Source organism: Arachis ipaensis, chromosome B9, assembly GCF_059453495.1.
Source record: "Arachis ipaensis isolate K30076 ecotype BB chromosome B9, ASM5945349v1, whole genome shotgun sequence".
NCBI classification, from domain to species: domain Eukaryota; kingdom Viridiplantae; phylum Streptophyta; class Magnoliopsida; order Fabales; family Fabaceae; genus Arachis; species Arachis ipaensis.
This window is the reverse complement of record NC_142444.1, coordinates 67,890,504-67,906,245: the sequence shown is the minus strand read 5'-3', so window position 1 is coordinate 67,906,245 and position 15,742 is coordinate 67,890,504. Positions and strand designations below refer to the sequence as shown.

The 15,742-nt window shown below is 39.9% G+C and overlaps 1 protein-coding gene across 1 annotated transcript; it reads right to left on the bottom strand.

Annotated features, from left to right (window-relative positions):
- Positions 1–8,660: 8,660 nt before the first annotated feature.
- On the bottom strand, positions 8,661–9,914 carry LOC148544956 (uncharacterized). The gene has a single exon (XM_088498483.1). It carries the CDS (start codon positions 9,912–9,914, stop codon positions 8,661–8,663), a length of 1,254 nt encoding a protein of 417 aa, XP_088354609.1.
- Between the last annotated feature and the right edge of the window lie 5,828 nt (positions 9,915–15,742).

The window sequence follows — 15,742 nt, the reverse complement described above, 5'->3', positions numbered from 1 at the left end:
TACAATTCAACCTAGAGACATAGATGCCCAGCACCTCTTTGAGTTACTAAATGTTTTGTAGTTAGGTTGCTCTTGACAATGAACTTTTGGTTGGTAATCCCGGATTAGTTAACCCAAGTTACCAAGTGTTAAACACTCCTTTGAACCTAATTGTTTCGAGGGTTACCTGAAACTGGAGGTCGATCTCGGATGAGATCTTTGGGTGTGATCGGAGCTGTTGGGTCCGACTTACTGAATCTTGGGATGCTGCTGATCCTTGGTCACTGGTGGGTGGTGGTATCTGTAAGAGACTCTGATGCTTAAGTTAGCACGAGCTTTAGGTAGGTATTTTGTGTAGAATCAGAGTATGAGTTATACCTGGGTGCTCCAGTTTATTTATAGTACTGTGGAGTGACCTTCCTTGAGATAAGTTAGTTATGTTATCTTATCTTTTGTTGGTAAGTCCACTTATCCTTGGCCAACTGCCTTTAGGTGGGCTGTGATCTTCTGCTTTGGGCCTGCTTAGGCCCTTATAATAATTTGGTCGAGCTCTTTGAGAAGAGGTCAGTGGCGAGCCAACCTTGTAAGAGGTCGGTCATTTTTGTCTTCGTCCAACCCAGATCACCTAGCTCGACCCAGGGTATGAACAGTGCCCCTTCTTGAGCTCGGACCTTTCCATGAGGTCATGCTTTATGAGATTTGATCTCTTTGGGGAAGTCATGCTCAAGAATTTTGGTCCAATCTGTTTGAATGCGAAGAATTTTTTGCTTTCACTCCTTTATTACCACGTCTGTTTCTTGAAGGGGTTACTTTCTTGGGAATACGCACGCGCCTTTAATGCCTATTAATTGGGCTTTCATTTTGTTTCGCTGTTTCTTTTCCCTCTTTAAGCTTTTGTTTTGAAATCAAAGAGGAGGTTTTGCTCTTAGTTTCAGCTTCCTTCTCCTTTCTGTTTCGTTTCATCCTTCGATCTTGCCCCTAAGCTCGTTTCTTTCCTGAAGTTTGCTTTTGGTATTTTCGTGCATTTCTTTTGCTCAGCGAAAGAAGCTTCCTTTTCTTCATCCTCAAGATCATTCCTTTCTTGGTTTTTTGGAGCTTCCATTATCTTTGGTGAAGATTGTTTCGTGGCTCACTGCTTTGCTCGTTTTAACTTCTTCCGCAGGTTGGTGCTTTTTGCTTCATGTCTTTTTATTTTACGCGTTTTGATCATCGTGCTTCTCTGTACTTTACTGCTGTGTGCTTATTTGTATAAAGTTTTGATTTTGCTGGGCTTTTTGAGAGCTTTCTGGTGATTGCGTTTCTTTGAAGTCGCGATCTTTTAGTCTTCATTGCTTGGTTTGGGGAAATGTAGGCGCTTTAGGTGAACCTTTTTCTCTTTGGTGAAGGGGCTATGGTTTTGATCTCCCTATGGGCTTCTTCCGCATCTGTACTGCCTCCAAAGGGTGCCCCTGGGTCTTTTGATTTCTTTGCTTTGCATGGATCCTGGGGTGTCCTTTTGCTGCCATACTTGTTACTTGTTAGTTGTTCCTTCGTTTTCTGTTGCTGTTCGAGTTATTTTTTGTAGTGACTCTGTTTATTTTTCTTGCTGTAGGTGTAGTTGCTTTATGTCTTCTTGTAAGAACATTGTCGACATGTCCACCAAGGTCCCTGCTGGTATGGCTAATTGGCTAGACTCCATAGTCCTGATGTGTGTTACCGTAGCCGATCCTGAGTACTGTGAGAGACTTAGGCACTTTCATAGAATCTGTGAGTGTAGGGAAGATGAGAAGAATTATGAATTAGTGTCGCCCAACCTTGAGGAAAGAGTTAGTTTCCCTCCTTTAGTACGGACAGAGCGACCTTTCTTTTATGCCTATGACTACTTCTTTTCTCAGCTGAATATTACCATTCCTTTCACTCCATTTGAAACCGAGCTCTTATGGAACTGTAATGTGGCCTCTTCGCAACTTTATCCGAACTCTTGGGCCTTTATAAATATTTTTCAATTATTGTGTCGAGAACTAGGTGTTCATCCTTCCCAGTCTCTTTTCCTTTACCTGTTTGTTTTGACCAAACCTGGAGTGGCTAAGAAGAAAGCTTATTGGATTTCTTTCTGAGCTACCCAGGGGAAAAAAGTGTTCTCAATGTTTGATGAATCATTTCGTGACTTTAAAAATTACTACTTTAAAGATCCGAGCTATTGAGGGCATTCGCCCTTTCCTTTTGGATGAGAATGATGAGCCGACCTTTCCTTTGTGGTGGCAAAAAGATCTTGTAGCCTTAAAATACACTTGGGAGAGTTTAGATGAGGTAGAACATGCTTTTGTGAGTGTTTTGGAGGAGCATTGGGGGGAACCTTTTCAACTGGATACTAAGAAGTTTTTAGGAGATCCTTCCCTTCTTCGTGCTGAGCTAGGTAGCGTCCGACTTCTTTCTGTTTGGTTTTCTATTCTTTATTTGTGAATTTATCTTCTTCCGACTGTGTAATTATTTTTCCTGACTTTCTTTTTAGAGATGGTTAAATCTTCAGATTCTATGAAGTCCTTTCGGAAGGCCAAGAAAGCGATGGCGGCCCAAAATCTGACACATGAGACGTCAGGGGAGGGGTCTTCGGCACAGCTGCCTCCGAAAAGCCGGCAGCTGAGTCTCAGGATCCAAGGAAGATTATCCCGACCCTGAGAATTTGGCCATTTCTGTCCGACCCGTCTCAGACGACCTCTGGTGCTGCCTCCTCTCCTACCACTGCTGATCCTCCTCCCAAGAGGCAAAAGACTGTTGGGACTTATAACCTTAATGACAAAGAATTTGATGGTGTGGCTTTTGCCACAGAATTGATTGCTCCCCATGGGAAAGTCCCTCTGGACGATATTTTGATCCTTCACCACCTTGACTTCATAACGAGCAATAACATTAGGATGGCGGCCTTATCCCGAGTTGTCCAGGAGTTTTCGGTTCATGCTACCAGAGCTTTTATGGAAGATGCTAAGTCTGAATATGATAGGATTAAGACTTTGAAAGGCGAGCTGGATGCCAAGGTGGCTAAATTGGAGCTTGATGTAGAAAAGGAGAAGGATCGGGCTACTGTGCCGGAGGCAGCTGCTAATCTGTCCGAGGAAGCTGCTAAGAAGTGTAAAGAGAGCTATACTCAGACCTATGGTGAGTTATTGGAAGCTAAGGAGAGGCTTCAGTCTGCCCAAGATGATTATGCCGAGCTTTAGGGCCATATGGTGAGCAGTATGACCGACATGTATGAGATCCTGAAGGCTTAGGTCCGAGTTCTTACTCCCGAGGCCGATCTCTCCTTATTCAGCATGGATAATGTGGTAGAGGATGGCAAGATCGTGCCTACTCCAGATGATGATGATGAGGGTCCTCCCCCTGCGCCACCGGCCAAGGCTTCTGTAGCTTCAGCCTCTTCGACTCCTTCTGGTGAGGTGGTCCCTCCTGAGTCCGAGCCGGACGTGGAGATTCTAAACAGGCCCAACGGAGTTGTCAATGCCATCCCGATCTCTACCATGCCTCCTCCTCCTCTAAAGGATGTTGCTACTGGGGCGAACTTGGATCCCCTGTGATTTTGTTACTATAACTTTGTTTTGTTTATGTATTGGTACAGTCCATCCTGTGGACTTTGTTGAACTTGTTTAGTTTTTGTAAGTCTTTGTGGATGCCTTTCTGTGACATTTGGTTGCTTCTTAGCAACTTTTAATTTAGAAAACAAACACCTTAAACTCTGGGGCTGTCATTTAGGCAGCCTTTGAGTCTTTTAATGTTTTAATCTGAAGGATGTATTTTACTGATACGTCAATCAAACCTTTGATGAGTTATTTGATGTTTGGAAGTTGTTCCTTTATTGATTTTTTATCCTTGCAATCCTTGCAAATTTTCTAGAGATTTGGTACATCCCAGTCCGTTCTCTTTTGAGTGGTGGTGTGGGTTTTCTACCTTTGCCTTTTGGATCACGCCTTGTTTTGAGTTTGTGTTCAACCCTCTATTTTTGCAAAGATATCCTTGCGGCTTGGTATCCAGGCTTTTTAGTGACTTGTCTGATAACTTTTTAGTGTTCTTTGCATAGAATCTTTTTAGTTTGTTCGGATGACTTTGTAGCCCTGCTTTGAGATCGTGTCTTGTTTGAGCGGAGTTGTACCCTTCTAGCTAAGCACTTTTGAGTCTTAAGGTTTTTTTCAACCTTTTTAGCTTTTTGCTTGTTCTTTTTTCGAGGTCGTCTTTGTCTTTTTGGGTCGTGCCTCTTCCTAGCTGACGTCGACCTATGTAGCTTTGTTGCCCGAGCTTTTAGTCATATTACAACAACTTTTTAGGTAGAGTTCCGAAGGGGAACCTTTTCTTTATAGTTTATTTGGACGACTTTTTAGCTCCATTTTTGTGCTCTTGCTTTAAATAAGATCTTTTCCAGGACTTTGTACCTTTTTAGCTGAGCACTTCGGGCCTTGGTTTTTTAACCTTTCTTTGGCCTTTGCGAGGTGTTTTTGTCCCTTTTCAGTGATTCTTTCATTGGTCTGACTTCTCTGTCGGGCCTTCTTAAGTTATTTTTAGTAATCCCATTTTTAGTTAGACCTCATCAGGTCACTTTTTATGGGTTACTTTTTATAACTTCTTGCATTAACTTGCTTCTATCACTTCACTTTGCCGACCTCTTTGTAATCGGCGATGAATTTTTGTATTTTATGAGCTTTGATTAATGCATCTTGGTAGGAAAATTTTTTAGGGAATTTATAACTTCTTAGGTTACAGGCATGCCATGACCTTGGTAGCTCTTGCCCTTCAAGGTCGGACACCTTATAGTAGCCTTTTTCTAGTACTTCTGTAACTTGGTATGGCCCTTTCCAGTTAGCTGCTAGCTTCCCTCTCCTGACCGACCTGCTCTGATGTCATTTTGGATGGCAAAGCTTCGCTGGATTACCTTCCGATTATACTTTAGAGCCATTCGACGCTTTAGAGCTTCCTCTTTGATCCGAACTCTTTCTCAGACTTCTGGAAGTAGGTCGAGCTCTTCCCTTTGAGCATGGGAGTTGGTGTCTTCGTTGTAGAGGATCACTATGGGATCCTTCTTCTACTTCTATGGGAATCATTGCCTCCATTCTATAAGCAAGTTGGAATGGTGATTTTCCGATGGTGGAGTATGGTGTTGTCCGGTATGCCCATAGGACTTGCGGAGCTCTTCGTCCCAAGCTCCCTTGGTGTCCTGTAGTTTCCGTTTTAACCCAGCCAGTATGACGTTGTTGGCGGCTTCTGCCTGTCCATTGGCTTGTGGGTGTTCTACAGTGGTGAACTGGTGCTTAATTTTTAAATCAGCCACCAGGTTTCTGAAGCCTGTGTCGGTGAACTGAGTGCCATTGTCTGTGGTAATAGAGTATGGGACCCCAAACCTTGTGACAATGTTTCTATACAAGAATTTCTGACTTCTTGGGACGGTGGCAGTGGCTAAAGGTTTAGCCTCGATCCATTTTGTGAAACAGTCTATTCCTACAATAAGGAACTTGACTTGCCTTGATCCCTGAGGGAATGGTTCGAGAAGGTCGAGCCCCCACTTTGCGAATGGCCAGGGTGAGGTGACATAGATGAGTTCTTCGGGTGGTGCGATGTGAAAGTTGGCGTGCTTCTGACATGGGGGGCATGTTTTGACGAACTCTGTTGCTTCCTTTTGTAGGTTCAGCCAATAAAAACCAGCTCGAAGTACCTTTTTGGAAAGAGCTCGCACCCCGAGGTGGTTGCCACACATGCCACTGTGGACTTCCTCAAGAACTTACCTCGTAGCGGAGGTTGGGACGCTGATGAGACACAGAAGTTGGTGAATTAAAAATTATTAAAATAGTTACGTTGCAAGTATAGTTCTTAACTCACTGAAAATTTGCCTATCAATTTCGAAATATGTCACAGAGAGTTTAAATAAAAAATTACTGGGAGTTGGAGTCCCAGATCGTCTCCCAACGAGTTGCAGAAAAGTGTGCTATTTTATTAATCAGATGTTCCAAAAGGTTGAGTTGAGTAGATAGAAAATTAAATTGAGAAAATTTAAATAATATGAATAAAAGCCTTGACTGGGAGTTGATTAGTTGGAATCTCTATTATTGATGGGATGATTTCAAGATTAATTTATAATTAATGGTTGTTCTATTTAGTTATCCTTTACTAGGCAAAGGAAAGTCAAACAAGTTGGAATGCTAGATCTATTCACGAGTTGCAACCCACTTAGTTCAAAGGGATTGGTGTTAGTGACTGGATAGCAATCCAACAGTTAACCCAATTATAAATTCTCTTTCAATCCTTCCAACTCAAGAGTTTCTTTCAATCAACTCCCCATCAAGTGAAGAAACTACTCGCTTATTGTAAATAATAAATCCATAACATATGAAGGAGAATTAAAAGAAGACATGATTATTGGAATGGAAAATAAATTAAAATGGAAGAAATAATTCTTGTATTAAATAATCATGAAAGTATTCAAATGACAAAATTGAACAAAGCAAATAACATGGAAGAATAAAACCAAGTTAAGAGAACGAACTAGAATGACGAAGTCTTGATGAGGAAATAACTCTTCTCAATGTTCCAATGCTAAGACCAATTAAAAATTAAAATTATAAAACCTAGAGAGAAAAACCTAAAGGAGTAAAACTAGATCTAAAACTGAAAACTGTGTAGAATGAATGTTGTCTTTTGTTTCTGCATATTCTCTGGCTCTAGTCTGCTATTCCGGGCCAAAAACTGGGTCGAAATAAGGTCCAAAATTGCCCCCAGCGAATTCTGCAGATTATGCAGATCGCACACGTCACGCGATCGCGTCATCCATGCGGACACATCATTCGCGCTTTTCCTTGCCACGCGTTCGTGTCGTCCACGCTACCGCATTGCTTGAGCTTTTCCAATCCGACGCGGCCGCGTGAGCCATGCGACCGCGTCACTTCTCGTTGGTTATCTCCTCAAATTCTTGTGTTCCTTCCATTTTTGCTAGCTTCCTTTCGAATCTCCAACTCATTCCTGCCCTATAAAGTCTGAAACACTCAACACACAGATCATGGTATCGAATGGAATAAAGGAGAATTAAAAATACATAATTAAAGTCTCTAGGAAGCAGTTTTCAAACATGTTATAAGTTCAGGAAGGAATTATAATTTCATGCTAATTTAATGAATAAGTGGGTAAGGATCATGATAAAACCACACAATTAAACACAATATAAACCATAAAATAGTGGTTTATCAACCTCCCCACACTTAAACATTAGCATGTCCTCATGCTTAATTGAAGGAGATAAGGAAATAAGTATGAACATGTAGAAACTCATGAAATGCAATACAAGCCTATATATATATATAAATAAATGCAACTATATGATTCTTGCCCACTTGATCAAAAGTAAATAAGCTCTTCAAAATAATTACAAATCAAATTCCACTAATTCTATCATTATACAATAAAACAGATAAAAGTGCAAGAAGATAGCTCATGAAAGCAGGGAACATGAAAATTCAAGCATTGAACCCTCACTGATAATGTATGTACGCTCTAATTTCTAGTGTATAGGGTAATCACTCTATCCTTCTCTAATCATGCTTTCTAACTTTTGTTATTCTCCTAACCAATCAACAACAGTTAATATACCAATGCAAACATCATGAGGTCTTTTCAAGGTTGTAATGGGGCTAAGGTACAGATAGGTGTATACATTTGGTCAAGTGAGCTAATAAATTGAATCTTTAATTAACCCAAGCTCCAATCCAACTTGTATATATTTAATGTAATCTTAAAGTTCATACCTAGCTACCCAAAATTCCCTTTTTCAATCCATACTCATGTATCAACTTTGTATTTGATTCTATCATATGTGCATTGATCTTTGAATTCTGAATTTAACATTGGGGTAATTTTGTCCCCTTATTTATTTATATTATATATATATATATATATATATATATATATATATATTTTGACATTAAAATAAATATAGCTTATCAATGCACATAGATTTTTTATTCTTATAGTTTCACATGAGTAGGTATCCAAATTTCCATTAAATTCTCATGACACATTCCCTTAACAACTTTTGTTCCGACAATTTCCCATACTTAACTAGCACACACAATTCTATCTTAAGCTAACCAAAGATTCAATTTGGGATATACAATTGTTTTTCAGCTTAAGGTTAATAATGTGGTAAAATATAGAACAAATGGGATTTAAAGGCTCAAAGTGGTTAACAAAGGTAATTGAAAAGGGTAGGCTTAATTTGGATAAGTGAGTTTAAACAAATAATGGCCTCAATCATATGCAAGCATGCAAATATAATAAATATTAGACATATAAGATAAAACAAAATATAGATTACAATCATAGAGAAGTAAACACACAAGAATGAAATAACTATGGTTAAATAATGTAACCATACATAAAGGCTCAAATTTTAAGGTTGTGTGTTCTTTAGCTCAAATGTCATGTTCCAAATACAACTCAAGCAAATTTATCATAAAAATTTTGAAAAATTAGTAAAATTTTGTTCCAAAGATAGAGTCTTAAAAGAAACTTATTGTCTTTTCAATCAAGTAGAACATGCATGCAACTATCCTAACCTATGCAATTTATTCTATTCTATAAAAGAAAGAAAATCTAACTAAAATATCCTAATTATTGGTGCTAGAGAAGAGAAATTACCTCCGGAAGTCAGGTACTGACCGACCTCCCCACACTTAAGGCTTTGCACTGTCCTCGGTGCCGTCTGTCAGGAACAGGGATGGGCTGGTAGCAGTATCTCCACAATCAGGACCATCATGGCTCCCTGTGCTAGTAAAAGAAGTGGATTCCAGGGTGTCTGAGTCTTTGCAATCTCCTCTAAGTAGCTCCCTGAGGTGTTTGAATCTTCGGTTGTTACGGCGCTCTCTCAACTTAGCTTTGTGTTCTTGCCGATCTAACCTCTTGATTATCTGCTGGAGCAATTCATCAGTTGTAGGTGCTTGTGGTGTTGAAGAAGGAGTATCTTCAACTGGAGTAGTAGGAAGGCTTGTAGTGGCTGCTGGGAGTCTGAGGTATTTTTCGTTAGGGACATACTGATCATCCCGTGGAAGCACGGCTTTGGTGTCCCCAGCTCTGTAGGAGACTCCGGCGGCTGAGACAAGATCTGAGACCAAGGCGGGAAAAGGTAAATTGCCCGCAATTTGTACGTGTCCCATAGCATTCTGGATATGTCGTGAGAGATTCAGAGGTTGGTCTGTAAGGATGCACCATAGTAGAACAGCCATGTCCGCAGTGAAGGAGGACTCATGAGTGCTCAGAAAGACGTAATGGGACATGATCTGTGCCCATACGCGAGCCTCCAAGGTAAGTGCTGAAGCCAAGATTCCTTTAGGGCAGGTACGGTGGTATCTGTAGATCCAACGGCTGCCAGGTAATGCGATAACTCCGAGAACGGAGTCCCAGTCAAATTGGTACCTCTGGTGCTTAAGTGCGGCTTCTTGGAAGGCGTCCATTCCTTCTGGAATAGGGGGAAGACTCAGAGCTTGCTGAATGGCTGTTTCCGTAATGGGGACTTGCTTCTGCCGGACATAAACAGACTGCAGGGTTGGCATATAGAAGTTAGAGTAGAACTCAACTACCCAAGAAAGATTGACCTGCCTTGGCTGTCTCCGTAGGAAATCCCATTGTCTTCGTTCAATTTGCGGCTCAACAAAGGTAGCAATATTGGACGGGAGGAAAAGAAGGTATTCATTGTTATAGTTCCTTTTTGCCAGGATAGGGAACATCTGCTCACAGTAGCGATTGGAAAATCGCGCAGTTTCCTTTGCTGGAAAGGCTTTCTCTTTGTCATCAACCTTTATTATCCTCTTAACTCTTTTTGTTGAGGGCTTGACTGCGGTTGAAGACGGCTCTGCCACTGATGCTCTTTTAGTGCCTCTTCTTGCTGGAGGTTTATGAGTTGCTTTCTCCTTTCCTTTCTTGGTGGCCATCCTAAAAAGAGAGGAGAAAGTAAATTAAATTCAAATAGATATATAGCAAGGAAGAGAACGGAAGAGTGGTGATGGATGCACATTAGGATGTAGTTGACATTAACACATGCTCTCGAGTACATGTGAAAAGCCAACAATGAAAAATAGTCAGTGCATCGAAAGATAAGTGGATGCAAGGTGTTTATTGGCATGCCGGAAAAGGGCATGAGTAGCATAGACCAAGCATCAGTTGTAACAAGCCAAAATGTTTGTATTGACAATTAAATTCAATGAAAACAATAGTAAAGAGAATTTGTGAAAAGCAAGCATTGAATAGTAGAGTAAAGTAATGTAGAAAAGTGCATAATGCTATATGGGCTTTTTCACAAACACATGGCATGCATGGTAAATAAGATATAGAAAGTATGAAGGCGAACATGCAAGCAATCCCTTAAAAATAATAATTGTCAAACAAATTGCAACAATCCACAAGCATATAACGAGGAATAATGACTCAAATAAATTTCTAACACCATGTAAAAAGGAAAAGAAGAAGAAGGAAAATATGAATAATGAAAAGAAAAAGAAAAGAAAAAGAAAATAACATATAAAATAATAATAATGATAGAAAAGAGAAGAAGGAAGAAGAAAATAGAACCTTGGTAATGGAGGTGAGAGAGAGAGAGTGATAGGTGAGATAGAAGGAAGAAGGGAGAAGGAAGAAATAAGGAGGGAAAAGAAAAATTAGGATTTGGAGGAGAGAAAGATAAGATATGTGGCAATTTCAGGTTGAGCTGTGCAACGCATGCGATGCGGCCACGTGGGGCATGCGTTCGCGTGGATGCTCTTCAAGTATGGTGATGCGATCGCGTCAGTCACGCGGTCGCGTGACCCATGTTATGCTTCTGGCGCGAGTGCAGCCTCGCACCAGCACAACTCTCTGTTAAAATTAATTTATTTGCCGAAATTGGGACACGCGATCGTGCAAGTGTGCGTCAGAAAATGGATGGTGACGCGGTCGCGTGATAAGGAATGTGCTTCCAGCACCAATCCAGCATCACTCCCGCACAATATTTCATTGTGCACCCTTTTACATTGAAAACTCAGGGCACGCGGCCGCGTGGGGCACGCGGTCGCGTGGGAGGCCATGATTCCCATGCGACGTGAACGCGTCAGTGACGCGGTTGTGTGGGTTGATTTGTGCCATTGGCACGCCTCCAGCCACGCTCCAGCGTGACTTTCTGTTCAGCTTTATTTTTCTTTACTCTCCTTACGACGCGGACGCGTCGTGTAGCGGAAATTTTTTTTTTTTTGAAAATAAAAACATGTAAATGCAGATGCACGAAAGTACTAAGAAAGAGAAGAGTTATTGAATAGGAAAAACTAAAAATAAAGAAAAGAATGATCATACGATGGTGGGTTGTCTCCCACCTAGCACTTTGCTTTAACGTCCGTAAGTTGGACGCTCCACTAGCTCAATCTTCTGCTATGTGGGGATCTTCCAAGAGGAAGATCTCAAACTCCTTGTTTCTCTGCATCTTCTCGCCATGGTGTAGCTTCAGGCGTTGTCCATTAACCTTAATGAGTTCAGAGCTTGAGGGATGGCTTAGGTGATAAACTCCGTACGGTTCGGCCTTCTCTACTCTGTATGGACCGTCCCATCTTGATCTCAACTTACCTGGCATGAGCCTTAGTCGAGATTTGTAAAGGAGAACTAAATCCCCAGGTTGGAACTCTTTCTTCTTGATGTTTTGATCATGTACAGCCTTCATCTTTTCCTTGTATATTCTGGAGTTTTCATAAGCTTCTAGGCGAAGGCTCTCCAGTTCCTGCAGTTGCAACTTCCTTTCAGCTTCGACTTTCTCAATTCCCATGTTGCACTCCTTAACTGCCCAAAAAGCTCTGCGTTCTACTTCAACTGGGAGATGACAAGCTTTTCCATAAACCAAGCGGAAAGGACTCATCCCAATGGGTGTCTTGTATGCTGTTCTATATGCCCAGAGTGCATCTTGTAGCCTGGTGCTCCAGTCTTTTCTATGAGGCTTTACTATCTTTTGCAAGATACGCTTAATTTCTCTGTTTGACACCTCGGCTTGCCCATTAGTTTGGGGATGGTAAGCTGTTGCAACTTTATGAATTATCCCATGCTTCTTCATTAATCCTTTCAGTCTCCTGTTACAAAAATGGGTGCCTTGATCGCTCACGATTGCTCGTGGTGATTCGAAGCGACATATAATATGGTTTCTCACAAAGGAAACAACAGTGTTAGCATCATCAGTGCGGGTAGGAATTGCTTCCACCCATTTGGAAACATAATCCACAGCTAACAATATATAAAAATATCCATTAGAATTTGGAAATGGACCCATGAAGTCAATGCCCCAAACATCAAAAATTTCACAGAAAAGCATAATTTGTTGAGGCATCTCATCTCTCCTGGATATGTTGTCAAATTTCTGGCATGGGAGACAAGATTTACAAAACTCAGCAGTGTCTCTAAAAAGAGTAGGCCACCAAAATCCACAGTCTAAGATCTTTCTAGCTGTTCTTTGAGGGCCAAAATGTCCTCCACTCTCAGATGAGTGACAGGCCTCTAAAATGGACTGGAATTCTTATTGAGGCACACAACGTCTAATTACTTGATCAGCGCCACATCTCCATAAATATGGGTCATCCCATATATAATATTTAGACTCGCTTTTTAGCTTGTCTCTTTGATGCTTAGAAAAATTTGGAGGAAATGTGCGGCTAACTAAATAATTAGCAACAGGTGCATACCAAGGGATTACCTCAGATACTGCTTGCAGGTTATCAAAAGGAAAATTATCATCTATAGGAGTAGAATCATCCTTAATATGCTCAAGGCGACTCAAGTGGTCTGCCACTAAATTCTGATTACCACTCCTATCCTTTATTTCTAAATCAAATTCTTGTAACAGCAGTATCCAATGTATAAGTCTTGGTTTGGACTCCTTTTTAGCTAATAGATACTTTAAAGCTGCATGGTCCGAATACACTACTACTCTAGTACCAAGTAAATAAGCTTGGAATTTATCCAGAGCAAAAACAATAGCAAGAAGCTCTTTCTCAGTAGTAGTATAGTTGGACTGGGCATTGTCTAAAGTCTTAGACGCATAAGCAATAACGAAAGGATCCTTACCTTCACGCTGAGCCAGCGCTGCTCCTACTGCATGGTTGGAAGCATCGCACATGATTTCAAATGGCTGGCTCCAGTCTGGTCCTCTCATTATTAATTCTTGTTATTTACTTTATAATCATTTACATTCTTACAAGTTGATTTCCAGCAATTTATATTCTCGTCATTTACTTTCTTATCATTTATTGCTTTCCTTTCATTCTTTAACAACTCATTTAATCAATTAATTCTCGTGGGATCGACACTCACTCACCGTGAGTTTATTAATTTGTAAGACCCATTGCATTTGCCGATAGTTATGCGAGATTGTAAAATACAAAACTCACGGTGAGTGAGTGTCGATGCCACGAGGATTAACTGATTAAGCAAGCAATAGTCAATTGATTAATCTAGTCAGAGAATCAAAATCAGGGTTTTTTAAAAGCTTTAACATAAATAGTAAAGTAACAAAAGCAAACAGCGAGTATTGGAAGAGAATATAATTAAAAGAGTTAAGGTTTTAAAGATGTTGAAACTTACGGATTAATACTTTTCACTTTTCACCTTGATGATGCAAAGATACAACCATGGCAAATCATCAATAATCAAACCTCAATCCCTTGGAAATTCGAATTCTCTTTAATTTAATTAATCGCTAATCCCTTAGTCAATTATTTAAGAAAAGAGTTCAGCAGGTTCACTGATTCATAAGCCACACAATTCATAATAATCTCTCCTAGTTGATTTTATGTCACTTATTAAGTCTAGTTTCAAAACTTAAGATTTGTGAGAATTAGTTTTCAAGCTTGATTCAATTAATCAACTTTTCAAATAAGTTAAAAGAATTCAAGTCAGAGAAGAATTGTTTTTCAAAACATTCAATCCCTTTAGGATGAAGAACGAAAACCTATTCTTGAAATGATATCAATACATAAATCAAAGGTAGAAAAAGCTAGTATATTAATCCATGGAATCAACAGAGCTCCTAACCTTAACCAAGTTGAATTAGTTGCTCATGTTCTTTAGAGATATCCTAGAATTATGAAAAGTAAAAGTGCCGAAGATGAAGAAAAGATCCTCTCCCCAAAATGTATAACTTCCCTCCTCAAATAATAACCCTAACAAAATTCAAATTCAAACTTAAAATAGAATCAAAATTCAAATAAAACAAAATTTAACTAATTAATGCTTTTCTCCAGCAAAGCTTCCAATCTTTTTCCCTTGCAAATCCTCAAATAATATTGTGATTGGTAGGCCTAAGTTAGACCTTGAATTAAACACTTGAGCAATGAAGAATTGGAGGTCTTTGGTGAATACATTAAGCCCCTGGGAGGTAACCCATTCCTCACGTGGTACGTGAGGCATTCATGTTGTATGTGAAGTCTTGAGATGGCCCATATTGCTCTCTGGCTTGATTCACGTCATACGTGAAATATTCCACATTGAATGTGGCCTTGAATTCATTCAATATTTGCCCTTGTTTAGCCCCCGGTGTTGTATATGGAAAATCTCACGTACTATGTGAAAGTGCAATCATGCATACGCATGATGTCTCATAATTCACTTGTTGTGCGTATTCTTGCTAGATGTGTACACATGACACCTCTACTTCCATGTTGATGCTTTCACATCCTACGTTGATTTCTTCACGTATTATGCTAAATTAGGGGTCATACGTATGCATGATTGAGCATTTTTTGCCACTTGTGCGGCATGGGTGATGGGTACGCATGACCTCCATTTTAGCATTCTACGTCAATGCTCCCACATTGTACATTGAAAGACCTCTTGCCCCTGGGAGGGCATAGGCGTGGTACGCTTTCCTTCCCACATTGTATGTGAGGCTTGGTTTCAGTCCAAAGTGCTCTCTGTTTAGTCCATAGAGCTTTCTACTTGCTTCTCTATCTTTGCTCTTTGTTGCTCAAAGTGATTTCTAGTTTTTTTTCTTTAATCTTCACCAATTCTCTTCTAAATTCTCCTATAATCAATAAATGCACATCAACTCAAAGTATTGCTCAATTAATCATGAAATCACTTCTTATCTTGTAATAATTCTTAGTTTATTAAATGGAATTCTAAGAGAAAAATAATAAAGATGCGATCGCATCACAGCACCGAACTTAATACTTTGCTTGTCCTCAAGCTAAAGAAAAGAAAAGAATTGTTTTAGATGAAATGGGGGTTGAATCATTCTTGAAGCTTATGTCTCTTTTAGAAGTGGGGTTTAGCAAACCATGTGAGTACCTGAATTCTCTCTATCTTTAATGAATCTTGTATTCCTAGGAAAGTTAAGGCTCAGAATATATTATGAGATTCTTCTTTTAAGCTTTGATTGATCCTTGAATCCTTTACTTGTAACAGAAGGCTTTTTCGGGTTGACAACTCTAAATGCTCCATTTTCAAGGCAACTCTTAATAGTGGGCATTTGACCGATAATCCCAGGTCAGTTGGGCCAAGTTACCGGGTGATAACGCACCCCTCAGATCTAATCGCCCAAGTCTTATCCTTAGACAATCACACCACAGACATATAACTTGGTCTCTTAGCTTTAACCATTAATGCTCAGAGATTTGCAACCTTTGATCTTTATCTTGATTTTTCTTTGCTATTTTTTCTTCTCTCTTTTTTTTTCTTTTTCTTTTTCAATTCAAGTTCAAGGACTCTTTTTTTTGTCATAAATCTCATAATACCTCTCTATGCCTCATGATTATAA